At 37.4% G+C, this 20,435-nt stretch overlaps 1 protein-coding gene across 2 annotated transcripts in view; it reads right to left on the bottom strand.

Moving 5' to 3' along the window:
- MRPL1 (mitochondrial ribosomal protein L1) overlaps positions 1–17,338 on the bottom strand; it is a 61,020-nt gene extending 43,682 nt beyond the window's left edge. Inside the window, exons 1-4 of one of the 2 annotated variants that reach the window (XM_011360584.2) lie at positions 17,177–17,335; positions 15,851–15,959; positions 5,468–5,726; positions 285–368 (exon numbers count right to left, since the gene is read on the bottom strand). In XM_011360584.2, coding sequence (XP_011358886.1) covers positions 285–368; positions 5,468–5,726; positions 15,851–15,959; positions 17,177–17,207 — 483 coding nt within the window. In that variant the 5' untranslated portion in view covers positions 17,208–17,335. Of the gene's footprint in view, positions 1–284; positions 369–5,467; positions 5,727–15,850; positions 15,960–17,176 lie in introns of both variants that reach the window. The other variant, XM_023530887.1, reaches the window with a different exon arrangement.
- Positions 17,339–20,435: the final 3,097 nt, after the last annotated feature.

Below are 20,435 nucleotides of genomic sequence, written 5' to 3'. Positions count from 1 at the left end.
CAGGAAGCAGGAGCTACGAGGATAAATTCTATGCTTCAGTTTCTTGTGAGAAACAATGTGGTAGATTAGTAATGATGAAGTTAATGTTCTAGCTTAGCTCTTTCTCACACTAATGACATAACCTCAAATGAGTCATCTTACTGCTTTGAGCTACCAATGGGAAAAATAAGACGAGGTGAATGCCAGAATTTTCTCTAACGCTACTCATTCAGTTATTCTAATCATTGGTTAATGTGACATGTAAAAAAATTAAATGATAGAAAAAGTTGATAAAGGTTACTCACCCCTGTAAATACAGCAACTTTATTAATTTCTGAAGTAAATGGGTATGGAAAACTAAGAACACTGGCAAATGGCTCCACTTTTTTCTAAATACACAACAACAGAAAAATAATTATGAAAAGTTCATTCATCTTTTCTGTATCTCTCACATCTGTAAGTAACAGAACTGATATGTTTTGTTTTTAATATTTTAATTCTACTACATGTCCTCTCATTAATCCAGAACTATTCACTGATTATAATTTAAGGCATAAGAAATTATACTTCTTTTGTAAGAAACCATAATGAAAATCTAAATCTCTTTCCAGCTGCATACTCCCATGGCACTTGGCTTCTATCCTTCCATCACTCAATCACAGTCTCAAATATATTAAAAGATGTGTTTGCATATTTCTATCCTCCCCAGCACCTAGTACAATGTTTTCCATATGATAGATGCCAATAAATGTTTGTTTGCCATCTTGAATTAAATTCAAAAGAAATTAAAATAACAATTTTTTAACACCATCAAGGAGGACATGAATGCAACTGTGCATACTGAATAGACAATATCCAACTGATCTGCTCAGTAGGTTACCCCTAATCTCCATCTTTCCCTCTAAACAGAATGCCAAGCCTAAAGGGCTCTTCTTCTGAGTAAGTCTACTTTGAAACAACCTAAATCACTTTCAGATATATCTGAAAAGTCAACTGAAAAATCCAAAATAAACAGTGTATGCATTTGAGGCACCCTAATTAGGTTGGATATTCTACAAGGCCTCAGAACTATTTTGTTCAGTCATTTGGTCAAGGCCCTGTATAGGCCTGTGACTAGGAGCTTTAGGAAGAATTCACATGGAAACAAGTTCTAGGTCTAGTTTTGGTGTAGTTTTAAGATCTGGAAGTAAGAGAAAAGGGGTTGTTCCCTAACTAAAATTTTGTTTTTAAAAAAACTTTGAGTAAAGATAACCTCCTGAGGACTTTTTTTCAGGCAAGAAGGCGCAAACTCTTAAGTACACTTTATATCAGACATGCAACTCAGCTTTATTTACTGGCATTCCTTAGCCTTAACATGTCACAACTGCTTTCAGTAAATTTCTCAATGGCAAGCAATCATAATAATAACATCCCCTGGGGAATACTGGCTTGTTGTGCAAGCCCTCTATAAAGAACAAAAAATATCTTAGGAAGACAACAGTACTCTTTCAATGTTATTAGTTTATCAGTGGATTCCATTTATGAAATGAAACTTGTGGTCCTACAAGACTTCTTTATGAACTACTTTAATGGTTGACTGAAAAAATGATCATCTTAGATACATTTTTTAAATAAATGAACTTATAGTAACACTGATATAAAATAAAATTACAACAGAACTAAGAAATGAGACAGATCTTGGTTCAAATCCTAACTCTATTTCTACTCTGAACTTGAGCAAGATACTTCATTTTTGGTGTCTTAGGTTCTTCTTCTGACATTATTATAGGATTAAATAAGAAAATGCATGCAAAGCATTTAGCATTTTGGCTGGTACATGAAAAAGTTTCCAGTAGATGTTTATTATTATTAAACATCTACCAAGTCCTTTACATGTATTATCTCATTTAATCTTTGCTATGACCATATGAACTAAACATTTTATCTCCCTTATAAAGAGATGAAAACAATAGATCTGAAGAGGTTAAACTAGAAGTCCAAAGTCGTAAAGCAAATTAGTGGTGACATCAGGATTCTGGCCTGTACTGTAATCTGACTCTAGGGTCCATGCTCTTTAGCACTGCTATACTACCCTCCTCCTACATGCTCAATTTTATTGTTATTGTTGAGGTCATTCAATTGTATTAAAAAACTTTGCCTTCTGTTTTAACCAAAAAGACATCCTCAGAATAAAATTAAAATATTTCCAAGAAAATGAGATTGTTTAAGTGAGAAGCTTATAAAATTTAGAGCTATATTGACCTCGATTCTAATCTAATGTTGTTCCTACTTTTAGAACTGTATAAACAAACATCTTCCATGGAATTGCAGTATATAAACAGATAAAGCAGAGAGGTTCCGGTTGAAGAGAGGGGTTTAGACCCAACCCCTTAGTCTCAAGCCAGGACTTTAAGGAAACATCTGAAGGCCACTGAGCTAATCCAAAATTCTCACTTACAGAGAAAAAAACATAACACCCAGACAGCTTAAAAAATTTTTCAAAGTTACAGTAATGTCTCAATTAACTTTAATACTACTTTCATTGAAAATTGATTGGGAGTTGCCTGAAGTCCAGCTAAACAGAAGTCCTACAACTGGGCACAACCCAAGAGGCCACCTCAAGACCACTAGGAGGGGCAGAGATGCGAAACTGGGCTGGTCGCACACCACGTGTGGTGGTCAAAAATTGGGAGAAATATCTCAACTTCAGAGATCGCCCTAGAGAAGCAAGGGGCCCCACCCCCACACCAGGCTCCTCCCCAGCCCGAGGTTCCAGTTCCATGAAGAGAAATCCCCACAATTTCTGACTGTGAAAACCAGTGGAGAGTGTGGCTAAGTGAGAGGGAGGTCGGCTGGAGTCCCAGGAGTTCCTCATAAAGGGCCCATGCATGGACTTACTTGCTGGTGGACTCCTGTGCTCTGAGCTCTAGTGCTGGGACAGCAGCTTGAAAGATGCCAGGGACACCCAGGGAGGAACCGAAATGTCTGGCTTCAGGGCAAGGGCTGGAGGGGCAGCTTTCTCTCAGACAAAAGTGCTGGCAGAATCCATTGTTTCTTGGTTGAGCCCTTGCAGCTCCCAGAGTGAAGACTCAGGCAGCCACCATACCTGAGTCTCCATCAACCTGTCTAAGTCCAGTTGCATGGCCCTGGTGATTTTCTGAGACCTCACCCCAACCCACCCAACTTGCAGCCCATCCAAGCCACTGCCGGTGGCTTTTTTTTATACGCATGGCCCGTCTTGGCTCATGCTGTGAATTTTCCTAAAACTTTTCAAAGGTTCACAAAACCTAAACTAGCAGTATCTGGCCTCAGTGTACCCATTGCCTTTCTCATACCTCTGGCTGAGTGGCCCCAAGCCAGCACTAGCAGCAACCTTCCTCGGTTCAGGGATCAGCCTCTCAAAGCACCTCCAAGCCTAGCACAGATGGCAGCCATCTGCAGATTGCTTGAGGACTCTTGCCAGGTGGCCCCAGGCAGGGAACAGGCTGTATAGCTGGAGCCTGTCCCAGGAGGTCTCAGGCCAACACACCTACTAGCTGCCTTTAGACTGAACTGGAGCACCAACGAGGACTGCATCCGAGGACGACAAACCCAAAGGGCAGAGTGGGCAGGCACCAGAGCCCTGCTAAAGTGAATCCGGTTCCATAGGGTCAGCCCCTCACTGGCCAGTTCTCACAGCCAATCAGCCCAACGATCAATATCCACTGATATGCAAACAGCAACCAAAGTTCAACTACAACAAGAGGGCACACACAACCCATACAAGAGATGCACCTGAGGAACACAGCCCAGGTGACCAGGAAAGACTGCGCCACTGGGCCCCAAAGAAACTACTACATAAGCCCACTTACTAAGAAAGGAATTGAAAACCTGTTTGAAGAAATAATGACTCAAAACTTCCCTAATTTGGCAATGGAAATAGACATACAAGCACAGGAAGCACAGGGAGTCCCAAATAAGATGAACCAAAGAGCGCAGCACCAAGACACATCATCATTAAAATGTCAAAGGTTAAAGACAAAGAGAAATCTTAAAAGCAGCATGAGAAAAGCAATTAGTTACCTCCAAGGGAGCTCCCATAAGACTATCAGCTGATTTCTCAACAGAAACCTTGCAGACCAGAGGGACTGGCAGGAAATATTCAAAGTGATGAAAAGCAATAGCCTACGACCAAGACTACTCTACACAGCAAGGCCATTATTTAGAATCGAAGAAGAGATAAAGAGCTTCTCAGACAAGAAAAAGCAAAAGGAGTTCATCGCCACCAACCAGTATTACAAGAAAAGTTATAGAGACTTATTTCAAAAGAAGAAAACAGATCAAAAATATAAATAATAAAATGGCAATAACTACATATCTAACATCAATTACTTTAAATGTAAATGGATTAAATGCTTCAATCAAAAGATAGGGTGGAGAATGAATAAGAAAACAAGACCCTTATATATGCTGCCTACAATAGACTCACTTCAAATCAAAAGACATACATAGACTGAAAGTAAAGGGACAGAAAAAGGTATTTCATGAAAATGGAAATAAACAACAACAAAAAAGCTGGGGTTGCAATACTTATACCAGACATAATAGACTTTAAAACAAAGGTTATAACAAGAGACAAAGAAGAACCCAGTATTCCCACTTCTGGGTATTTATCAGAACAAACCCAAAGTACTACTTTGCAAAGACATGTGAATCCATATGTTCATTGCAGCATTATTTACAATAGCCAAGATATGGGGGCAACCTGGCTGTCCAGCAATGGATGAATAGATAAAGAACAAATGGTATATATTCACAAAGGAATATGACTCAGTCACAAAAAAAAAGAATGAAATCTTGCTATCTGCAACAACATAGATGGACCTAGATGGTATTATGCTGAATGGATAAGTCAAAGAAAGACAAATGCCATATGATTTCACTTACATGTGGAATCTAAAGAAAATAAACAAATAAAACAAATAAATTCATAGATACAGAAAACATTTTTATGCCAGATGGGATGGGGGTTGGGTGTGAATGAAAAAAGAGAAGGCATTAATAAGTAGAAATTGGCTGTTACAAAATAGTCATGAGGATGTAAAGTAAGCATAAGGAATATAGTCAATGATATTTTAATAACTATGTATGGTGTCATATGGGCACTAGATTTACCAGGGTAATCACTTCAAAATTTATATAAATGTTGTATAAATCACCACATTGGACACTAATATAATAGTGTATGCCAACTGTAATTGAAAAAATTTATAATTATTTAAAAAAAAAGAAAGAAAATGTATAACAGTGATTTTCTGGTGAATAGGAGATACATGTTCATCAACTATGCAGAGTATGCTTAACATTATATTTTATATTTGGAAAATTTAAAAAACAAACATTTTCATGCTAAAGTCCAGAAAGAGCACCAGATTTTCCAAATAGGAGGCAAGAATTTAAAAAAATTAACAAATAGCAATTCAAACAGCCAGTGTTCACAAATAAATTTATTTTAATCAAGTCTACATACCTTCTTTCCCAGTGCTATATCCAATGTCAAATCAAGATAAACACCTTGCTTTGGATTTGTAAAGTCCAGAATTTGAAATTTCTTAAGTAAGTGAATAGCTTTCTTCACCTCATATATCTGCCTTGGATATAGGCGTTTTAAGTAAACATCATCCTCAGGTTCACCTTCCATAAAGGGATATGACTTTATTTTTTCTATCTCATCTTTTTTGTCATCCAATGCTTTTTCTTTGGCACCTTTTTTTGTTTTCTTTGCAGGCCTTGAAAAAAAAATAAATTCAAGATCAGTTATCTCAATATATAATCCAAAAGACTTTTGAAAAGCCAATGTACAGAAGACAGAAAAAATAACAAAAGATAGTTTATTTTAATTCAAAAGCATGGAATGCTTTATAGTTTTTCTAGTTCAACAAATATTAAGTGAACTTTTATACTATTTGCAGTTGATGCAAAGTTCTGCTTTCCAGAAATTTAAGAGGAGGACAGGAACGGACATGCAAACAGGTCATTTCAATATAATTTGTTAAGTACTGTAAGAGTGTTATTGGGGAGGTAGAGAATGAACATTTGACCCAGCATCGGAGGCTAAGAAGAGGTACTGGAAGAGATTACTCAAAGGCAATTCTTAAATAATAAAGAAGAATTAGTCCAGGTATATTACCCAAGAAAAACGAAAACACATGACTACACAAAAACTTGTACACGAATGTTCATAATAGCATTGCTGGTCATAGTCAAAAAGTAAAAAGAACCCAGATGTCCATCAACTGATGAATGGATACATAAAATATGGTCTATCCAAAAAATGGCATATTAATCAGCAATGAAAAGGAATGAAGCGCTGATAACTGCTACAGTATGTATAAACCTTAAAAACATTAAGCTAAGTTAAAAAAAGTCATAAAACACCACATATTGTATGATTCCATGTATACGAAATATCAAGAATGGGAAAATCAACAAAGATGAAAGTAGATTTAGTGGTTATCTAGGACTAGGGGGAGGAGATTAGAGAAATGAGGAGTGACTGCCAATGGGCATGGGTTTTTTGGGGGTAGATAATAAAAATGTTCAAAACTGACTGTTGGTGATATTTGCACAATTCTGTGAATATACTAAAAACCACTGAACTGTATACTTTAAATGGGTGAATTATATATGTAAATTACATCTCAATAGGCTATTATTTAAAAAAAAAAAAAAACAGCATCAGCCAGGCAAAGAAACAACGTAATAAAAGTACTGAAGCATGAAATAGAATGGCACACAAAGGGAGCATATTGTAAGTTCTAACTGACTAGAGCAGGGGTTGGCAAACTTTTTCTGTAAAGGATCAGATGGCAAATATTTTATGATCTCTTATCTCAATGACTCAACTCTGCTGCTGTAATGTAAAAGCAGCCATAGACAATATTAAAAAAATGAGTGTAGCTGTGTTCCAATAAAACTTTATTTATGAACACTGGTTTAAATTTTACAATTTTCATGTGTTACAAAACACTGTTCTTTATTTTTTTCCCAGTCATTTAAGGATGTAAAAATCATTTTTAGCTCATGAACCACTGGCCATATTTTGCTGACTCTTAAACTAAAGAGTAAAGCAATAGACAGGAAACAGCAGATGAGGCTGATGAATCCAGATCACAGAGGGCATCCTCTAGAGACAATGAGAAGCCAATGAACAGGAGTGACATCTGTATTTCAAGCTGCAATATAAGGGATGGATTTGAAGGAAACTAGATTAGAGACAATTAAGAGTCTATTCTCTCTCTTTCTTCTCAAAGAGATATGAAAGCCTGAACCAGAACAGTGATTGCAATAGGCTGGAGAAAATGAGAGCTTAGAAAGATGTTTACAAGGTAAATATTAAATATAGGTAAAAGGGACAGAGAAGACTCTAGAATACTTCTTACGTTTCTGGCTTGGGCCACTCAGCATAAAGTAGTAACATTAACTAGGACCAGAAATAAAGAAAGCGAAAGAGAGATATAGCCAGAGATGAGTTCGGTTTGGGGCAATACAGAGTTTGAGTGTGGGGTTAATTGCATCATTGGCCCCAATTCTTTATCCTCTGTTAACCTAAAAATAAAAGACCAATGTGAGAAGCAACAAGCATTTATTTGGGATCCAAACAGGTATCCTGGAAATACTGACCCATGAAGAAACCCAAATAGTGTTCCAATTACGAGGTAAAAGCAAAGGGTATTCATGAGAAAGGGAAGGGGAACAATTACATCAATTAAATCATCAACAATATCAATAGAAGTAACTAGGGAGGAGGCAAAAGAACTAAAGTGTTAAATCAAGCTATATTCAGAGACTGCAATATGCTGATCAGCCCTGTGGCCAGAACATGAGGAAACCTGCAGAACAAAGGAAGATTTCCGCTGAGATTGCTACCATTTACCCACACTGGGAGAGAAAACAGGAAAACAGAGTCTTTAAGTCATGCCCTACACAAAATAAAATCATTCATTCCCTCTGGCTAAAACCATGGGGAACCTATGGATCAAAGGCTGGGAACTGCCAGCTGGCCTTTCATGCTACATATTCTTACCTTTTCTTGCTATATACTCATCTTTCTCACTGTATGACCATATCAAAGGAAAATGGGTAAACAAAGTCTTTAAATTGTAATTAACAGAAACTAAAATGATATATAAACTCAATTCCTCGAACACTTGGGGTCCCTCTCGGTGTTTTTTTCTCTGTTCTTCTCACTGTCTGTCTCTCTCTGTCCCTCTGAGTCTCAGGCTCTCTTACTCTCTACCTCTGAGAGGAGACCACTGTCTATTGAGGAGTGTTATCCCCGTCTCTAATACATTTTCCTTTTGTCTCTAACTCTGGCATGCATTTGAATTCTTTCTTGCGCTCAGCCAAGAATCCTCTCTCTCAATGTAGAGCTTGAGCTTCCCCCAACTCAGGGAAATTTGCCCTGCTCTGCATAGGAAGGAAGGCATTTCTGCAGGTTCAGATAAGCTAATATAGTGAAGCTAGTGCTAAAGAATGTTTTTAATTTTCAGTCACCGTCTGCTTTCTTGTTAACTTTGCAAAGTTGTTTGGGATACAAGGTTGCTTTCGGCCCACCAAAGGTTATTTTGCTCAGCTTTAACATTCCAAAGGTTTGAGGAGTAAGACCTGCAAGGCAGTTCCTCTGGGATGGCAGCTCCAACTCCATTTTAAAGTAGCTCCATTTATATTATATTTTTACACCCCCTTCTCCATTCAAATCCCTTTGCTAAATGACTTTGCAGTGCCTTCCATTTAAAGAAGTGAAGTATACTTCCCAACACCCTGATCTGGCCACACGACTAGTTTGGCCAATAGAATAAAGCAAAAGTGAGTTTCTCTGCTCGAAGCTTAGGCCATAAGAAGCTTCATCTGTTTCCACTTGTACATTTGTATTTCTGCCATTTTCATAAGAACATGCCTGAGCTAGCCCAAAGATGGAAGGATGAGAAATGTGAAACAGAGCTGCCCCCACAGAGCCCCGGGCTATATCAGACAATTCTCACCTGACCTGCCTAATCAGATTGGAAGCATGCCCAGCCAAGGTCATCAGAGACACCCATCCAAACCTATCTTAGATCAGTCAACCCGAAGATGTGTGGGTGATGATAAATAATTGTGGGATGGTTTGTTATATAGCAAAAGCTAACAAGCTACTTGTAAAATATCGAAGAAAATATGTTCAACAAGTGATTGCAGTTGAGTTTGAAGCTAAGAAGACAGAATTAGAGGTGATAGATTTTCTCGGCATTTATTCAAATCACATCTACCATCTTTAACCATAAAAGTTTTAAACTAGCAAAATAATATTCTATAAAGATGTAGGGGTTCTATGGTAGGCAGAATAATGCTTCCCAAAGATGTCCTATCTACATCTCGAAAAAGACTTTGCAGATGTGATTAAGGTTAAAGAGACCTCAAGATGGGGAGAGTATCCTGAAATACCCAGGTGGGCCCAATCTAATGAAACAAAAATCCTTGAAAGCAGAGAAACCTTCCCCTTTCCCAACTGCATCTGACAGAGATTGAAAAAGACAGCAGAAACTCTAACATAAAAAGAACTTAATTTGCTGCTCTTGGCTTTGAAGATGGAGGAATGGGGAAGAAGTGGGGGCTACAAACCAAGGAATGTAGGTGGCCTCTCAAAGCTGAGGCAAGAAAACAGATTCTCCCTGGAGCCTCTAGAACAAAATGAAGCCCTTCTGACATCTTGATTTTAGCCCAGTGAAATCCATGTCAGACTTCTGATCAACAAAACTATAAGATAATAAACTTGTGTCGTTTTAAGCCACAAAGTTTGTGGTAATTGTTTATGGCAGCAACAGAAAACTAATATGTAGGCTTATAAAATTTACATGAAAGAAATGGATGACAGTAAAATATTTTTTTAAAAAAGGACCTCAAAAACTAATCCAAAATATAACTTTATTCTCACTTTTAGCACTCAATGTATCCTCAATACCACAACTACTAAGAGTATCCTCCCAACTAATGAGCAATTCAAAAGAATAGCAGATAATGCCCATGCTTATTTTTAACAGGACACAGGTGTCCTTCTGGGCTGATGACAATAAATCTAAGCAGGTGCCCAATTGGATGTATACAATAAGCCTCAACAGCTATGTAGGAAGTATTCCGTAAAATCTTGAAATCTTCCAAACTGAAGAAATCACATTTTTACTTTATATTTAGTAAAAGAGAAGTGAGGCCAATAGAAGAAATCCAGAGAGCCTGTTTTAGTAATAAACTCTCCAACTAAAATAAACAAAATGAATGTGTCTAAGCTGTAACCTACAGATTTACTTTACATAAATGCTGATTTCACCACTAAATTTTTAATCATAGCTGGACCTGTCCATTTAATTTGCAGTTAATATGAAAGTCTCAGAAGCTGAAAAATGATTATTAACTTAATAAAAATTTTCAAAACCCAATAAAAGTCTGATACATATAGAGACTGAGTTCGGTATACAATAATTTACTCATTTATACTTTGGACTCTGTTTCACAAAATATCTGAGGTGATTCAGTGAAAATATTTTTAAGTTAAAAATGGAACACTATTTTAGTTTCAAAAAAAAAGTAACATAATTATAACATAGATCAAATAGGACTCTAAGGAAAACACTTTCTTTCAAATAAAAAAAACTGCAATTGAACAAAATTTATCAATAATAATAAATTTCATAGACCCACCGCCTGTTTTCCATGGCCCTCCAAAAAATGTCTATCTTTATTCATAAGAATCACATCCAGAAGAACTTTGCTGTTCGTGCAATTACTTAGGGCCCTATCAGGAGAGCTTAAATACTATGATTCTCAGAGCATAAACTAAATTATACTAGAAAGGTTTTTGGGAAGGTGACAGAGAAACACCTGGCAGTCTAAATCTAAGAGAACGGAATTTAGGTGCAGTTACCTTGGCAACTAAACCACACAGATTAAGTCAGTAATAAGAGACTGTACTCAGGTAATAACTTTTACCCTGCCTGAAAGCATGAAAGGAAAAATATTCCATGGTTATTTCCAAATAATTCCATGGTCTTATACTGTTTCTTAAAACAGTGTAAGAAAAAAATCAGTGCTATAACACAGCTCACTTTAAGAACTCTGAAGATTTGTGACTCCAGAGATCCAAGTCCTTTGAATGCTAAAGAATCTTTTACACTGAAGAATGGGGGTCGAGGGAATACAGTCTCTTTCAAATTAAACTAAAGAGAAAATGCCTAGGGCATGCAACTATTAATAGAATGCAAATGTCTGGAATTCTTATTTCTCAGTGTAAATCACATGAATAAATTCACTAATATTTCTGATGCCGGTTTATTCATTAAACTAAATACAAGTTCTGCTTCTACTTACAATATAAAAGTGGACAGAATAAAACTCAGTCAATAACAATACAAATAAATTAAAATTTGAAAAAACAAAAGCTGGAAAGAGTTTTAACAATGAGAAAGAGTCAGATAAAAATCACAACTTTTCTTGAACACATCACATAGCTGAAATAGCAAGGCAACCAACTAGCCTGAATGTCAAGGAGAGTCAACCCACACTCCCCACCCCCACCCCACATGCATACCACCAGGACAGTCTCGCTAGTAGCAGAGTATGAGAGGAAGGCAAGCAGATAAGAAAAAAAAAATCAACTAAAATTTTAGGGCTAGTGTGACAGCATAAACCCCCTGGGGGAGGCAAACACAAGGGGAGTTCACACTCAGTTCATAGGCCCTTTCCACAGGCCTCTACCAGATATTCCTGGGAAAGACTGGAGCAGGTCATGAGACAAGAAAGCCTCCCTAAGGGAACAGGCATGGAGGAGATAAGCTATGCTGCCAGAAAGGCATGTAAAGATGAAACCCTCTAGAGCACAGGTAAACACCCATTGTATATAGGGAAAAAAAAGAAGAAAAAATACCACTAAGACTTCTACAGTTAGAGGTAGGGCAGGAAACAAAAATTTGGGAAAGATTCTAGACATTCTTGAACAAGATCTGCTATATATACATACCATGGGGAGGTGGGACAGAAAATCTCAGAAAATTCCATCCCTGAAGTCCAGTCACACTGAACCTACTTAAGACAAAGGCTGGATTTGGGAAACAGAGAATCCCTCTCACACCTATTACCAGCCTAACAAGCAATGAGTAATAAGCAACAATAGTCTACTGCTACTAGGGGAGTATGGAGAGAGACACCCCTACTCTTAGGTGCAGTGCACAGGCACGGCAGCTGAAAATGATGGTCCCTGAAACTAATCAGGAACTAGGAACACAGAGAAAAACCTTCCAACAACCCAGCCCCCTCCCTAAGCACAAGGTGACAATACAGAAACTTAAAGCTGATAGTAACCATAGCAACAACAAAACCAAAACCTAACTCAACTGACTGGCTTGACCCAAGGCTCTGAGAGAAGAAGCATGCACATTTCCAGGCCTAAATACTAAGTACTTCAGTCTCTACTTTTCTACACAAAATGTCTGGCAGTCAACAAAAAAAATTGAGACACTTGAAGAAAAAGAATCTATTGTCAAGAGAGAAACAGAACCAGAGTCAGAGATGACATGGTGGCCTTTTTTATCAGGAGCTGCCAATGACAAACCATGAGTATATATACACACATGGAGGAGAAGTGGGGACATTCAGAATGACAAGAAAGCGAAAAGCAAGCACAAAAAATTAGCCACGAAATATACTATAAGTCAGTAGATTAAAAAATTAAAAACACAACTAGAATTATGAATACTATGATCCTCATCAAGCTACTCGATAACTCTCATTGTCCAACATGAAAAAAATTGCTAATAATTTGTCATATATTTTTTAAAAGTATGAGTATTTTTTACGCTATGCTTTTCAGGTGAGTGAAATCATTTTAAAGTTGCTCTAGAATAGAATATGGAGCAGATATAAAATGAAAAATTTCTACAGGATAAAAGAAAACATTTAAAGGTAAAAGTCTCAAAATAATTAATATCTTTAATAAACAAATACTTTAACAAAGCAGAAAGGAAAAAAAACCAGCCCAATAGAAAATAGGCAGAAGATATAAATTAGAAACACACGGAAGGAGCACAAAAGATTGACAATATCGAAGGTTGTCAAGAATGTGAAAACTGGGCACTCTCACCTCTGCTAAGTGGGGATATAAACTATTACAACCAATACTTCTCCAACAACAACTTCTGTCAACAACAAAAAATTCAGGTACTACTCACACTCAAAGGAAGACTCCTTTCTAGTTACATTTCCACCACCTTCCTCTTCATCCTATACACAAGTCATATCAGACTGTATTACATCCACATTATTTACTTTCACACCTCTACACCACTGAAACACCTTTCTCTCAATTCCCCTGCAAAATTCTATCTTTCAAGACCCAGCTCAAATACATCCTGCCCCACTCTCCTCCAGGTAAAACTGGCGTTTCATCTATAATCCCATAGCACTTGATCCATTCCTCTACTATAAGAGTTAAAACATATTAAAGTTATTGCACAGAAATGTGCCAATTTATAATATATAAAGAGCTCCTACTAATTAACAAAAAAGGACTAGGACATGAGCAGAAAATTCACAGTAAAGAAAACATAAACAGCTCTTAAATATAGGAAAAGATATATAACCTTAGTAACAATAACAATAGAAATAGAAATCAAATCATACCATTTATTACCTATCAAATTTGGCAAAAATCAAAAATTTTGACTATACTGTATACATGAAAATAGGCATGTAATAATACTTGCTGGTAAGGACATAAATTGGCAAGATCTCTATGAAGGCAATTTGTATTGCCTATCGAAATGATAAATGCACACTCAAATCTCTTGACTCAACAATTCTATTTCTCAGGATTTTTACTACAAAAATATTCATAATATTTGACAAGATCTATGTACATAATTATTCATGCAGGACCATTTCTAATAGCAAAAAATAGAAAAGCTAAATGTGCATCAACAAAATGGTTAAAAATTATGGTAAATTCACACAATAAAATATTACACCCATGTTCACTGCAGCATTATTTACAATAGCCAAGACATGGAAGCAGTCTAAGTATCAATTGTTTGATAAATGGATAAAGAAAATGTGGTATATACACAAGTAAATATTATTTAGCCATATAAAAAGAAATTTGCCATTCGGAGCAAGATAGATGGATCTTGAGGGCATTATACTAAGTGAAATAAGTCAGAGAAAGACAAGTATCATGATCTCACAAATATGTGGAATGTAAAAAAATAAACAAGTTCATAGATACAGAGATTAGTGGTTGCCAAAGGCAGAGGGTGAGGGGTAGGCAAAATGGGTCAATAGGTATAAACTTCCAGTTATAAAATAAATATGTAATGAGGATGTAATAAACGGCATGGTGACTACAGTTACAATAGTGTATGCTATATTTGAAAATTGCTAGGAGAGTAAATCTTAAAAGTTCTCATTACAAGAAAAAACCTGTAACTCTGTATGGTGATGGATGTTAACTAGCCTTATTGTGGTGGCCATTTCACAATACATACACTATGCTGTATACCTGAAACTAATATAATGTTGTATGTCAACTACATCTCAATTTAAGAAAAAAGATGACAAGACAATTCCATCTGAAACAACCTCCAAGATATGTGGTTAAGTTAAAAGCAAGATACAGAACAGGGATAGAAAACTATTTTCCTCTGCTCACAAAAATTCGGACATCAAGTGCATGGGTTTTCTTCCCCACACCATCCAATTCTCTGACATCAGCTGGGCGTCCTACAATTCAATACAATTCTGATACTATCTACCTGGATTTAATATCAGATATCACAAGTTAAGGGCTCAGTCCCACAAGACTTCCCCCATTTCAGATGGCAATCACAAGCCCAGGCCTCCAGTACTTCTGGACAATGGGCTATAAATCAGGGAGTCCCACAATCCCAAGGCTTCATAATCTGCTAGAACAGCTCACAGAACTCAGAAAAACACTTATTTAAACCTTTACCAGTTTATTATACAAAAAGGATATGATAAAGGATACAGATGAATAGCCAGATGAAGAGCTATACAGGGCGAGGTCTAGAAGTGTCTGGTACACAGGAGCTTCTGTCCCCCATAGGTTTGGGAGGACCACCGTTTTGGCACGTGGATTGTGTTCACCAACTCAGAAGCTCTCCAAACCCAACAGTTCAGGGATTTTTATGGAAGCTTCATCATGTAGGCATGACCAATAATGAACTCAATCTCTAGCCCCTCTCCCCTCCCTGGAGGATGGAAAGTGGAGCTAAAAGTTCCAAACTTCTAATCATGGCTTTGTCTTTCTGGTAAACAGCCCCAATCCAAAAGCTCACCAAGAGTTGCTTCATTGGTAAAAAGGTGCTCCTATCACCAAGAGATGACAAAGGTTTTTGGAGCTCTGTATCAGGAAGTGGGTCAAAGACCAAATATTAGAACAAAAGATGTTCCTAGCATCTCTATCATTCAGGAGATTTACAAGAGTTTTAGGATTCTGTGTCAGGAACTGAGCAGAAACCAATATAAATATTCCTTAAGTCACAAAATCCTAGCTCCAACAGTAACTAGCTCGGTGACCTTGGGCAAGTTATATAATCTATCCACGCCTTGCTTTTTGTCTCTAAAAGAGAGCATAATAACAACAGCTTCCACATAAGGTTCCTGTAGGAATTAAATTCATTATTGAATATTAGTGTTCAACAAATGTTAAGTATTATTATAATAAGTCATATATTTAATTCAGGGCTATTAGGTCAAAGAAGCAGAGATAAATTTTTACAACTATACGTCCCTGTATTTATAGAACCAAGCATATTTTTTCATCAAATTTTTAAATAATTACAAATGAAATAACCAAAAAAAAAGTACTTACTTTGTAGCAGCAGCAAAATGTCTGTTGGGCACCTGAACACATACAGAGCAAGGATAAAGTGACTGATTAGCCATCCTGGAGAGATTATGCCTTTGATGCTGTATCAAGACTTGAAAGAAAAAAACATGTAAAATGTTAATATTAAATAATCATTACATTCATAATTTTTACATTCTTAGTGTTTTCCAAAACAAAAATATTCAATATTCTGATTCTTAACCATTCTTTGAAAAGTGTAATAATGGACGCTCCAATTCTTAAAACTAAAGTCAAGTAAATAGATCTAATTGAACAATTTTGTCTTCACTTACTTTGAATATAATTCAGGCTCAGAATACATTAGCTCTATTATTACAGACTATGTATATGTATCCATAAACTTTTAAATAATTTAAATTTTATTCATTTTAATAGACAATACATTCAAAGAGTTGTCCAAGGCACTTCTGAAGGATAAAAACAAGATGTAGGGAATTGCCTTACCAGAGATCAAGACTTACAAAGCTATGGTAATTAAGACACTTTGGTATTGGCACAAATATAGAAAGACTAATAAAACAATATACGGCCTAACAACAGATTCATGTACCTATGGATATTTGAAATATGTAAAATGGAGATGATGCTGTATGTTGCCCCCACCTAAAATTTACCTTTTTAAAATAACAGTACATATCACTGTGCTTCAAAAACACAAAACAAAAATTTTTTAAAGCACTGTACCAAAAAAAGGATGTCAACCTAGTCTTTAATTGGACCTTGTTAAGTGCTGAAAAGAGCTGCTACTAATAAGTAGGACAGAATCAATCGCCAAATGACAAATGTTGATCCAAATTAGACCACCTCTGTGGAAGTTTAAGAATTAGAATCGCCTGCAACGTTGTGGTACTCCGAAAGCACCAACAAAGCATTTTCTAAACGATGAAGTTGAGAGTTGTGAGCCACACAAATATACCACGTTGGTCTTATCAGAATTCACTTCACGTATCAAACGCCTTTTCCCGCCCGCAGCCCACACCCCCAGTATCGGAGACCGAGCCCTGTCCTTGCCTCCGTCCCTACCGGTGGCTGGAGGGGTGTCAATGTACCTCTCACTCCCACTCCCCCCTAGGGTGGACGGCTCCAAAAAGGAGTGAAACTGCTGATATGGTCGCTTTTCAGTAGTAGTGACCTTCTGGAGAACCTAGAGCCCAGAAAGTGGAGAGTTTTCCAGCCCCCTCAATGCAGACCCGTGCCTAGGCAGGTCCAGCTTGCACTCTGCTGCAACAGGGAACTCCGCGCCAGAAGCCTTTTCTCGCCACAAACCCAGATGACCCATTGCTTTACCTCTACCGAGGCATCTGACAGCCGCCGCCATGTTTACTATTCCGGATTGTGTTAACAATATTGGTCCTACGCGTCAATTTGGAAGAGATTTTGAAAGGGTTCCCTTCCGGAACTGGCGGAGGGGGAAAGGATAAGAAGGAGCAAGAAGAAAGGGGCGGGAACCAAATCATGTTTTCATGCAGTGGGGGAGGGCGCAGGACGCCGGGGCCCCGGGGCGGTGTTCCCATCAATCCTCCGTGGGGCCCAGGACCCTGTGTTTCGTGCTTCCGGTACGACAGCTTAAACATCTTCAGGGAAATGTTTTTCCTGGGGAATAGGGACTGGCGATGCCTTATTTAATCTTTTTTTTTTTTTAATTCTGCAAGTGTACTCAGAACAATTATTTTACTAGATTGTGAGAGTACCCAAGAAAGCAAGGAAAACAGAAAAACTGAAGAAACTCACAAGCTTCCACCGCCACATTTCTAGCCTTGTAAAGTCTTAAACATTCGCCAGGCCTTACCCTACCACCCACGATGGGTTTCCGAGTCACTAACAAACTTTCTTTTAACTCAGCCCAAGATCAGCAGGGCTTTAAATTAATTTTAACCTTAATGAGCTCTACATATTGCCCCTGCTGGCAAACTGTGCCATTAGGATCAACTGAATAATAGTACTTGACAAATTTATGTAACACTTCTAGTTTTAAAATGGCAGATCCGAGACCTACGCACAGGTTATTCTGACTGAAAAAAAAAAAAAAAAAAACTGTATCCTGTCTGTTACGTCACAGCTGTCAGTACGGTCTAATACAAATCTAGTCAGATTATATCACTTACCAGTTTAAATAAAACCAGCTGGTGACTAACTCTGATGCTGGAGTCTGGCCTCTGCCTGCCTTTCCAGCCTCAATAACCCTGTCAACATTCCCCCACCCCCATCCTCCACACGCACGCATGGTTTCTCATCCCCACCACGCTGTTCATTCTGCCCCCTCTGTTTGGAATATCTTGTACCACATCACCTAGGTAACTTAAGATTTCAGCTCAGACTTCACTCACTGATAAGCCTCCTTCCTTCCTTCCCAGGCTGAGTTATGGCCATCTCTTTGTGATTTTGTGCAGTACCCAGGGCTTATATCTGGTTTTTTGTTTGTTTTTAAGCAGTTTTACTGAGATATAATTCACATACCATACAATTTGCCAATCTGAATTGTACAATTCAGTGGTTTTTAGTATATTCACAGAATTGCGCTACTATCACCACAATATAATCTTTTTCCCACCAACATGAGCTCTTTGGGAAAGAAATCATCTTATTCATTTTTGTAATCTCCGCCCATACTACAGCACCTGGCACATATTAGTCCCTCAATAAATGTTTGTTGAATAAATAAATTTATATACATGCATGAATTAGTGACTCAATTAGAATAACAGGCCCGCGAAATTAACTTGCTTCCACCAAGCTGCCCAAGGAAGTTGGACTGGACCACAGGAAATTCACAAATGTTTTATTTCATATTTATATACTGTACACATATATATGAAGAGCAAGATTTCTAATTTATTGTCTTGTTAACACCTAAACAGTTACTTCAGATGTTCCACACCTATTTCTGACTGTTGTACAAAAAAAAAAACTCAAACAACTTGAATCTACTTTATAACCTTCTTCCCTTTCCTTTTCTTTCCCTTCCTTCTTTTCACAAATATGTGAGTGCCTGTCACGTGTTAAACAGTGTGCTTGGCTATGCGTAGACGTGATGAATAAAACCAAAACAACCATTGCTCTCATGATACTTAAAAATGAATTTCATTTGAAGATAAATGCCAGAATTGGAGCAAGTTCAGCAAACCCATTCAGACAAAAACACCAGAATTAGAGATGCCAGTCTTTAGACTCTACATCCCTCCCTTTCCATAGCTAGATTCAGTTGGCCCCATCTGTGTACTTTTTTATGTCTTTTGTTAAAACAAGAGAATTTAAATGTCCAGTATCGGAACTCAGGGTAACATGTAGTATGCTTACAGTAGTAGCCTTATTAAAGCAATGTCCTGTAGACATACAGCTTACCCGATGGCCCACTTTGAGCACCAGCAGTTGATGGCATTAGTCAGGTGAGGTCCAGAGTCCAGTTATCAATACATAAAAATATATAAAGAGGTTATTCAGCTTGAGACATAAAAACTACAAAAATCGACTCTGAAACAAGAACTCTAAGCCTCTGAATATTTAATACATAATGATGGTCTCACTGAAAAGAGGCTGTAGAGCATTCTGTTAAAGCAGTGGTGCTCTTAAGGTAAACTTCTGGATTTGAATCCCAGTATCATCACTAGCTGTGTCACCTAGGGCAAGTTACTATACCTCTCTAGGCCTCAGTTTCCTCATCTTTGATACGGGGCTAATAATAAGATAATTTACTGAGGTACTTACTACGGTATCTTGAACAGAGTAAACACTTATTAAATGTTAAATGTCTTCGTTAGTAAGGAACCAGTGAGAATTTTTAACCAGAGAGGAAAAATGAATAAGCTATTCTAGTATACCTTCTAATATCTGCTTATTTCTTAATATATATGCTACTCTTGTCCCCACATGCTTTATATCAGAACTTTTATTAGTATTTGAAGAAAATATTTAGCTTGTGTTTATGCACTTCCTCAAAGTTCACTTTAAACACAACTTTTCCCAGTTTATTTCTAGGAAGACTTGTACTCTCCAGGAGTTGTGGCCACATGCCAGCTGCTTGGCTGCTCAGCTGAGAGAAGCTTCTAAATATTTGCCTGGCCCCGTATTTCTCTTGATTTGTGTTTTTCTGCCTTCCTCAACCATCTGCCAGTTGATCTGGAAGCTTTGTTACAAGAAGAGTCACTTCCTATTTGAGGTTCAAGTTGAAAATGGGTTTTCTTATTGGACAAAAATAAGGAACTCTATGACATTTCCTACTTCAGAAGTGTGTATCAGAATCACTCAGAAGGCTTGTTAAAACTCAAATTGCTAGCCTCCAATCTCCAGAACTTCTGATCCAGTAGACCCTGGGCAGGCTCGCGAATTTGCATTTATAATCAGCTCTCAGCTGATGCTGATGTACTGGTCCAGAGAGCACACTTTAAAAACCACTCCCAAAATAATAACATAAAACATCAGCATCCATACCTACCATTAGCTTGGGGAGGAGTTGTTGTTTTGTTTAACAATTTAATGCTCCATATAAATAGGCAATAAGAACACGAATTTCCCCAAATGGTATGTCTCTAGGACCAGAATCTACCCA

This window comes from Pteropus vampyrus, unplaced genomic scaffold (genome assembly GCF_000151845.1).
Source record: "Pteropus vampyrus isolate Shadow unplaced genomic scaffold, Pvam_2.0 Scaffold56, whole genome shotgun sequence".
Classification (NCBI taxonomy): Eukaryota; Metazoa; Chordata; class Mammalia; order Chiroptera; family Pteropodidae; genus Pteropus; species Pteropus vampyrus.
Note: the sequence above shows the minus strand (reverse complement) of the source record. Positions and strands in the feature narration are given on the sequence as shown.